Source organism: Rhea americana, unplaced genomic scaffold (genome assembly GCF_003343005.1).
Source record: "Rhea americana isolate MKP2758 unplaced genomic scaffold, rheAme1 scaffold_92, whole genome shotgun sequence".
Classification (NCBI taxonomy): Eukaryota; Metazoa; Chordata; class Aves; order Rheiformes; family Rheidae; genus Rhea; species Rhea americana.
Genome location: NW_028187111.1, coordinates 1,124,839 through 1,134,296, shown reverse-complemented (window position 1 = coordinate 1,134,296; position 9,458 = coordinate 1,124,839). Strand labels below are relative to the sequence as shown.

The following is a 9,458-nucleotide window of genomic DNA, read 5'->3' as shown; positions in this document are numbered from 1 at the left end:
GAGGTGCTCAGGCAGGATGGACTTACTATAGGAATCCGCATTGACTAGAACTAGTCACAAGAGGTTTTTTTTCAAGCACTTGTTTCCCACTGCATGCTTCCTGTACCAGAAGATTTAGGTGGGACCATGTCACCATCATATTTATTCAAAACAAACTTTCATCCTTCCTCTTTGTCTCACCAAGTTCACCCACATACAGCCTACCGTGCACCCTCTCTCAAACAGTTTGCTAATTCACCCTGACCTGTTTCCTGCTGTCTTGCTTTTACTATTGAATGCAACTCAGCAATGACACAACCTTTCTGTAGTTATATTTCTGAGTCCTCAATAGGGGCATTCAGGAATATTTTAGTAGTAAATGATGGCAAAGCTCCACGAGGATGGATAAAATTGTCATCTGGAAACTGTTTCATTTTTGAGGAAGTATGGACTTGGTGGGACTTATTTTCCACAACCTGATTCTTTAGCATCCCTATATCTGAGTCCCAGGCTTGTCCCCGCTGCAGTTTTTTAAAGGTGTTTCGGAAACCCTCAGTACTAAAGTAGTAGATCAGGGGGTCCAGCATGCAGTTCATGCTGGCCAACAGCATCGTCACAATTAGCACTTGGCGCACAGAGGCTTGTGTTTGTTTCTCAACCTTCAGTATGTGGGCTTTTATCATCCCGTAAACTGCCAGGGTAGTGTTGTAGGGCACAAAGCAGATGATGAAGATGATCAGATTGACCAAGAGGAGACGAATGGTCTTCTGCTGTCGCAGGGTCCTTGTCTGGCTGGCCTGGCAGAGCTCCCAAAAGATCCGAATTGAGCAGTACATCACAGAGCTCAGAGGCAGAAGAAAACCCAGGATTTCAGCCAGGACAACTAGAGGGAAGAGGTTTTTCTGCCACATATTGTCACTGAAGCTTTCAAAGCACAGATGAACAGTCTGGTTCTGTGTCATACAATGGTTTTGCTTGTGGACCATGGCTGTGGGGATGGATCCCATGAGGATCATAATCCAGACAATCAGGCAAAGGACCTTGGCCACTTTGGGGCGCCGCAGATGCCGCCAGCGGAGTGGATGTACAATGGCAATGTAGCGGTCCAGGTTGATGCACATGAGGAATAGGCAGCTACCATACATGTTGATCTGGAAGACAGAGCCAGAGACCTGGCACAGAAAGTCATTGAAGGGCCAGTGGTGGTTGGAATAGTAATAGAGTCGCAGTGGCAGAGGAAGTGTGAAGATGAGGTCACTCATGGCCAGGTTGAACATGTAGATCATTACCACAGACTTCAGGCGCAGGTAGCGCATGAAGATCCAGAGCGCGATCACATTGAGCGTCAAACCTGTAATGAAGATCAGGATGTAACCAGGCAGAAGGAGGTGGTGGCTGAAGCTGTAATCCTTGCAAGGCTGAGACACATTGGCAGCTGACATGCTCAGTGGGGAACAGAAGAGGGTCTCAGTGAAATGGCTGAGRTTGCTGGTAGGGTAAGGAGGCACAAAGAAAAGAACGAGAAGTCATTCCCCTCTAGGAAGCTATGAACAAGCCATTCTCTTCATCTGCAGYTGAGAAGTAGATGGGCTTGTCTGTCTCTGGGCTGGTGCTGCCTTGACTTGATGGTCAGTGGTTATCTGACAGGGATGGTAAAGTAGTCACCTCTAGCTCAGCAATAACTTCCGGTGATTATAGGGATGCTGACATGACGGAGGGTCATTGCTGATTGTTGAAAGTCAACACAATTCCTGTTAAGAATGGAAGATTAAGAAAGAATAGTTTAATTTAGAGGGGTAAATTCTTGAAAGATCAAAATTCCACCATGGTGGCTTCGGCTGCAAAAAAACATGAAGAAAGAAAAGAGACAAAGAAGAATATGCAGTAGAAGAGTGATGAAATGGCAGAAGAAGCAAGAACACAGAGGATGTAACTGCTGTAAGGAATCATTTACTATTCAGCCCCGGAAAATTTATTTTGTTTTGATCATTGATGTGACACAGGCATATAAGAAATGGACAGCACAAGAGCATACAAGTAAAATAGTCCAGGCAGCTCCAGAAACAAGAAAAAAAGAGAGAGTTAGAGAAAGAAGCAAGAGAGAGAGAAAGCACTTTGAAGGAAAAATGCTGACTGAAAGAAACTTAGAACAGAGCAAAAGCTGTGTGATGCCRTTTTATATCAGAGAAACAGGACTTTGTACGTGCATTGTAGATAACGAGGATTACACTACAGGTAGGCTTGACTCCACCCTAGCTTCTCTTCCTAGGTAAAACAACGTACAGAAACCTGAGTCCCAGCTAAGGGCTTGACCAGAATGGATGAACTTCAATGGATAGATGCACATTACCCATGTTTCTAGGGATAAAACTGCAAATGGAACCAGGGCAACAGATGCATCTCAGTTCCTTTCTCAGGATTTGTAATAGACGGAATAACAGGGTTGATGTGATGGTAGAAATGACTGTGCTGCAATTTAATTAAGAAATTCCAGCTAAGTGCAAGTAAAAAGAGAGGATTTGTGTTACAGCAGCTGAAGTTCCTTAAGTTGCTTATGTTCACACAGTTACTTCTCTAGCACTTTCGGTGAACTTTCTTGCATCAGACCAGTAGTGCCTATAGTGGTGTGTGTCCTTAGATCGTTTTCCTGCTTATGGCATCATAAAGCACGAGGCAGACCACATCCCACCCTGTGCTTTTACCAGCACGGAGCAGAGTACCCTGGTAAGGCCATTACACACAGCAACAGAAGAAGGACAATGGGATTCCCGGTAGCACTACCATGGTAGCTACTACTTCCWTGGTAGCACTACCCTGCTAAACACTGATTGACTGGAGTGGGTCCAGGGGAAGGCCACCAGCATGGTCAGGCTGGAGAACTTTACCTATGAAGAAAAGCTGAGGGAACTGGGCTTGTGCAGCCTGGAGAAGAGAAGGCTTTTGGAGACCTAGTAGCAGCCCTCCCATTCCTGCGAGGAGGTTGCTGGAGGAGGACAGTGCTAGGTTGTTCACAGAGTATGGCAGGAAGACAAGAGACAGCAGGCATACATGAAAAAAAAAAAATTTTAGGTTGAATATAGTGATTTTTTTTTTCACTATGAGGACACTCAGGCAGTGCAACAGGTTGGCCAGAGAGGACACAATGTCTTCTTCCCTGGAAGTTTTCAAGACCAGATTGCAYAGAGCCATGAGAACTTAGTCTGATCTGATAGTTGACCCTGCTTTAGGCAGGAGGTTGAACAAGACACCTCCTGAGATCCCTTCCAAATTATCCTATGAACCTAAAACTAGTCATCTGCTCTAAAAACTTTCACAGTAGAGTAAAGGTTAGTAAGCATATTTGTAGGGGTTAGGTAGGGACTCCCTAGAGCTTACATAGAGTGTGATTTACCTCAAAAGAAAAGTCGATTTTTTTCTACCTGGAGGAAAAATTATATAAAGTGGATTTTACTGTAAGAGGATGCCAACCAGTAACCCATGCCCTCTGTAAAAGTCTAATGGAAGGAAAAAACATTTTTTTTTAATTCTGATGAATACATGTTAGATAATAAAAGTAGAGCTCTAATATGAGAAAGCAAGAATTAAAAAGAAGACAGCTATCTATTTGCCCATCCTTTTTTGTTGTTGGGCAAGTCTGCCACCATAACAAGTTTTTTTGGAGAAACTTCTATCTGTCAAACTACATCTGAGCGGCTCTCATCCATTTTTGAAGAAGTTGATGGAAAACTGTGTGTGAGCATTTGCTTAAGTAAAGTATAAGATAACCCAGGAAGACCAGACAAATATACAAGAATATTACTGTTTTTAAGTGAAATGATTAGCTGCCTCAGAAAATATTGAGGGAGACATGCTAGATTACACTAACGCTAAAACCCTGCAATAACTCCCTACTGAACAGACTGGAGAGCACTTTTGTCTTGCCTGAAACACAGTACTACTGAGGACCTGTGACAGAGCAGTTGTAACTTATCTGATGACCCGCTGTAACATGTGTGCCCAGACCAGGTGTCAGGTGAGGGTAACTTGACTCCATAGACAAGCTATTTTTTTCAGGAGGTATTCAATAAGCACTGCTAGAGAACACAAGTATATATGCATGGCTCATACTGTGTCARATTGGTGGTCTCTTTATCTGAAATGCTGCCTATCTGAAATAATGGCCGGTAATGGATGATAAGGAGACAATATATGGACAATGCAATTATGTAGTGATACTCCTCTAAATTCTCTTTCTGGTTCCAACAACCTGTAACCTAGCCAGAGACTTCCTGAGCCAGAGGTGATATAGTTGTATTTAATAGTCCTCAGTGGATTTTTCTTTCATTATTTTTTCTAGTTGCTTTTTGAATATCTGTAAAATTTAGCATCTACAATGTCCAGTGCTAAGAAGTGCCAAGGAGTTCCAAAACGTAGCTGCATCTCATGCAAAGAACCACCTCTTTATACTCCTTTTGAACCTGCCACTTGCTAGATTCAGCTTCTAGTTTTAGTATATGAAAAGACAGAGAAAAAACAATCCTATTCACCTCCTTATCACTCATGGTTTTATAGACTTCCACCGTATTCCCCATTAGCCACCTTCTTTTTTTCAGGCTGATAGTCTTCTTAGCTGTTCCTCAGAGAGGAGCCATTCTGCACTTTTGATCATCCTTGTTGTTCTTCTCAGAACCTTTCCAGTTCTGCTACAGCCTTTTTGACTCCTGGTGTGGAATGCGGAAATGCACATAGTATTCAAGATGCGGAGGCACTGAGCTGAGGATGAGGATCCCATTTGCAAGTGGTAATGGTCAGTTCAGATTATTTTTTTCTCATCACTTAGCTAGATTGAATTTCAGCTGTCTTTTTAACACCAGTCACTCACTCCCCTAATAATCTCTGCAGTTCTACATAGCCAACTCTCATCTTTTCTACTTTTAAAAATTTTATGTCTCCAGTAGCTTTGTTATTTCATTATTCATCCTCTTTCTCGGGTCCTTTATGAATAAATCAAACAGCCCAAGGCCCAGAACAGGTGTCTTGGAACTCCACTGAGAAAGCTGACCATTTACTCTCACTCTCTGTTCTATCTTCTACCAAATTTTATCCATCTAGGGACTTTTTATCTTGATTTCTTTAAACATCATCAGTGAGGGGCCTTTAGAAAGCCTATTGGAAATTCACTTGGGCCGCTGTCTATGTGCCTGTTGATTTCTTCAAAGAACTCCAGTAGGACTATTAGACACATCATCCCTTGACAAAAGGCGTGTTGACTCTTCCCCAGAACAGCAGCTGTGTCTGCAGGGCTGCTAGCTTTTTCCTTTATTTTATATGCATACATATATAAAAATATATATATATATATATATATATGCATAGTTTGTACTAATTTGTCTAGCTCAGACATTTGACTCACTGCTCTTAAATCCCCCAATATCCCTGAAGCCTTTTCTCAAATTGTGTCTGCTAGACAGTCTTTAAAAGCAGTTTTAAGCAAGTGTTTGTATACCACAATTGGTCAGCGCTTTCCTTGAGTTGCTTTTGGAACTGTGGGGTAAAAGCCCCGTGGTTTTGGAGCTTTGCTGTTTAGTTCATCCTGTTGCTCTCTAACCCTTCCTTCCACCATTCTGAATAGAGACAGTCCTTTGATAAATTTCCCTATAAGGAGAGTTTCTGCCATGGAAATCAACCAGGCACTCCTGTTATGGAAAGTGGTCCAAGAAATCTCTTGAGTTTTGTCTCCACCATCACCTTCTCTTTTTCCTGAGTGGCCTTGTCTTACATATCAGCCCTTAAGCCACTGAGGCACCAAATAGCAGAGTTCTGTAGTAGTTCTGTAGTATTATTAAATATAAGGTCATAGCCTGAAATTTGAAATAAAAGATATCACAATTAAGATAACTGAGACCCAATATGGGATTCTTACATCCACTTTCTTTGGAAAGAGGAAGTTGTGGGAACAGAGCAATTCTCTACAGGGCTCTGGAGGTACTGTTCTCACTGTTCCTTACTGAAGAAAGCTCTTGATGAAGCAGGCTGGGAGTGGGGTATTCATTGGTCTGCATAAAGCTGCTGAGAGGTCATCAGCTGTACAAGGAAGCAGTGGTGTCACAGCTTGAACTCACAATAGGGAAAAAGCAACCACGTAGATATTTTGGTTTCCAAATTCCTCTGCAGAAATCATCCTCCTCATGATGAGATGCTACCTTGAAATCTTGAAGGAACTTTCTGTTTGACAATCGACCTTAAGTGACCCAGCAGGTGATGGTGGTTTCTTTTTATCTCTCAGTGTAGATCAGTGTGAGCCCCTGAAGGCCTGTGGGCATCTGCCCAGACCATAGTCTTTTCTCTAGTGAAGACAGAAAAGAGTAGTTCAAACTAGAAATAGTGCCTAGGCAGATAACCTCTTCCTGTCACAGTTTCAGGCAAAAGGTGAATTTATTGCTGGTATTGTTGCTCTGGCAGAGGGGAACGAGGTATGATAAGGACATGACACGTGCATGCACACACACACACACACAGTCACACACACTCACTTGCTCACTATAAGCAACTGCTGCAGGGGAAGAGGTGGTATAAGAACTAGAAGGGAGGAGGGGAAAACACTAGCATCAGTTGCTGGTGAAGGAGAAAGGGCTGCTGGTGTATGCATGAGATGGGGGACACTGGCATCAGCTGCTATTGCTGGGTGAGGGGAGAGGAGAATGTGATGCTGTAGCATGGTGGACCACCTGAGTAACAGCTACAAAGAAGGCGCTGCCCTTCCTCACAAATACACCCTCCCATAACCACCCTGCATTGGCCACAGCCAGCCAAGTGCCTCCTACCAGCATGCAGGAAGTGCCCACAGCCCTAGCTGGGATAGGGGGCTCCTGCTAGCCTTAGACAGGGGTGTTCTGCCAGGTCTAGCACTAGCAGAAGACAAGCCAGAGGTCAAGCCCAAGGCCTGTCAAAGACAGTCTAGGCAAGGTGGCCCCACAGGACATGTAAAACGTGCAGAGCTTTTGAATTTGTCTTTTACAGGGTGGGAAAAGCTAACCTTACTTGCTTATAGGGGCTGAAAGAGGCAGATGGACCCTGAGATGTATGTCTGGTATCCCTCTGCCTGGCCCTTGGCATCTTCTTTCCCAACAGCATCCTACCTGTGTGACTGAGAGGTACCCTGTCACTGTCTGCTGGCACTGCACAAACGGTGAAGGAGCACAGCAAGGTGAAACATAGCGTTGTTGTGGAGTAGAGAGATGAGGTGGAAGGAGAGTGCTAGAGAAGTATTGCCAAGCATGCTACAAGAGGGTAGCCAATGTTTCTGATAGTGACTTGATGTTTAAGCCCTGGGACACTCTGAGGCTGCTCTGTGGATGAAGACAGAGAGCTCAGTATCGGGGTAGCAAGTGAGCAGAGCAGTGCGGATGAAACCACAGAACAGCAAAAGCTGACTTAGTAGATCTGAAGCCAAGAGGAAAAAACAAAGAATGCACCAGACCTCAAAAAAATCCCATGGTTCCTTTAGAAATTGCAAGTATATATTTTTTTTGTAAATGTGGGTGCATTTTGTCTGTTGTAAGTGATATTTAAGCCCCACTTTCCATCTTTTTGCTAACTATGAGATTAAATTACTGTGATGATTAGACCCACAGAGATTTTTGAGACTTACGAGTGTCTGTTTTTAAGAAAAGATATGTGATATTGGAGCTCAAGCCTCTGTACTTAGCTCATGAGATCCGACCATACTGTCACTGGCTAGCTGCTGGAAGTATTACTCGTCTTCATCTCCTAGGGAGCCCCGTGGAAAAGGACATTTGTCCGTTGAGGGCACCGTGGGAAGTAAGCCGTGCACACAGACAATACCTTCGTATCACAGAAAACCTCCATTTGAATAAATACTGAGATCTGCCTCACACCCCTCTGTTCACTATGTAACTGAAGAGACACGTAGAAGCATTCTCATTGCCCAGTGGTCAGTTCTGGCAACACATGCTCTGCAGCTTGCCAGGTTGGATACCCTGTGCTCTCAAGCCACCCAGCTCTCTAACTGCTTCCTATTTGCTTACCTCGCTGCTGATGACAGGCTGGGGCAGCACAGGGGCTTGCTGTCTAATGCTTGCTCCCACTGTAGCGATTTCGATTTGGGCGTCAAAACTGCAATCAGCTTGAATCAAAACAGACTGATCAGGCTGTCTGGCTTGTTCATCCGAATCACAGCTGCTCCCTACTGTTGGTCTGTCTGTCATGCTGCAGTTCATCTTCCCTCCTCTCTCACTTCCTGATGCACTGCTGGTTGGCCACAGAGCATGAACTTTGCTATCTGAAGCCGATAAGCTAAAACACATCCTATGAAAGCAAACATAATTGTGAAAGAAGCAACACCCAGGTGTGTTTGTAACTGAGGAGATCTGCCCTGGGTTGTAGTGTCAAATATTTACTGGTCTTTGCGCCTGTGCTAACTCAAGACTGGATCAGCATGGGAAAATTCAAACATCCCCTTCCCCCCCCAAAATTGCCAAACAGAAGAGAKAGATAGAATTGAAATATGGGAAGTGAGAGCAAAAGCAAGCATGCAAAGACAATTTAATCACTAGCCAGCACAAAGGCTCAGCACTTTATCAGTCCCACAAGCTTGGGCACTTTGGTGCAGAGCTGCTGTGCGGGGCCCAGCTGTGCACTACAGGCATGAGGCAAGGGCACACTGAAAGAACTGAGCACAGTGCCCATGGCAGACAAGGGCATGTTTGTCACAAATGTCAATTCTATTATCRAAAGTTGCAGGAGGCACAGCACTAAGAAAGTGCAAGTGCTGAATTAACAGGACATCTGAGACCTGGCGCTGCCAGGTGTAACTGGGATGGGATCTGCCCTCTCTGGACTCCATMCTGCACTCTGTCACTTTCTGAAGCCTTATTTCTGCTTTGTCAGTCCCAGCATACCTGAAAGAAGACAGGAGTCAAGGGGACACCTCCTAATCCTACCATCTTCCTTTCCTAGGGGCAGCTGCTCTCTCATGCTCTGAGAAAAAACTGCTGTGTCTACAGGCTCTTCTTTCTCTGCAGCCCTTGCGCAGCTCCTCTGTGCTACTGGATGCTACTGCTTGTTTGACTTTCTCACTCCATGTGTTCCTTGTTCTGCCATCACTGCCTCCTTATTCAAGGAGTGACACACCAAGGGATTTAAGTCCCTGCTGCTCATAAATCCTTAGAGGATACAATAGCACCCGAAACACTGATCTCATTCTGTTTCATTTTAGTGCCTGTCTTTTAGCAACCAGACTCCCTTTCTCGCTTCCTAGTTGCTGGGATCTTTGTTCTCACAGTTTTTCATGTCTTTTTAATTCCTATCAAGGCTCTGGTACTATTAAAAGTTTGCAAATGGAGGGGCCCCTCCCCCTTTTCAAAAAGAGTCTTTAACATGCTCCATGGGAACCTTTCCCTCTGYTGAGATCTGCCTCCGTGCACATGCATGCACACACATGCTAAACCTGGCAGTTCTGGCCTTACCATGTGTATCAG

General features: G+C 44.3%; 1 protein-coding gene across 1 annotated transcript; it reads right to left on the bottom strand.

The window, feature by feature from the left end:
* Positions 1–308: 308 nt before the first annotated feature.
* On the bottom strand, positions 309–1,421 carry LPAR5 (lysophosphatidic acid receptor 5). Its single transcript, XM_085324578.1, has one exon. It carries the CDS (start codon positions 1,419–1,421, stop codon positions 309–311), a length of 1,113 nt encoding a protein of 370 aa, XP_085180704.1.
* Between the last annotated feature and the right edge of the window lie 8,037 nt (positions 1,422–9,458).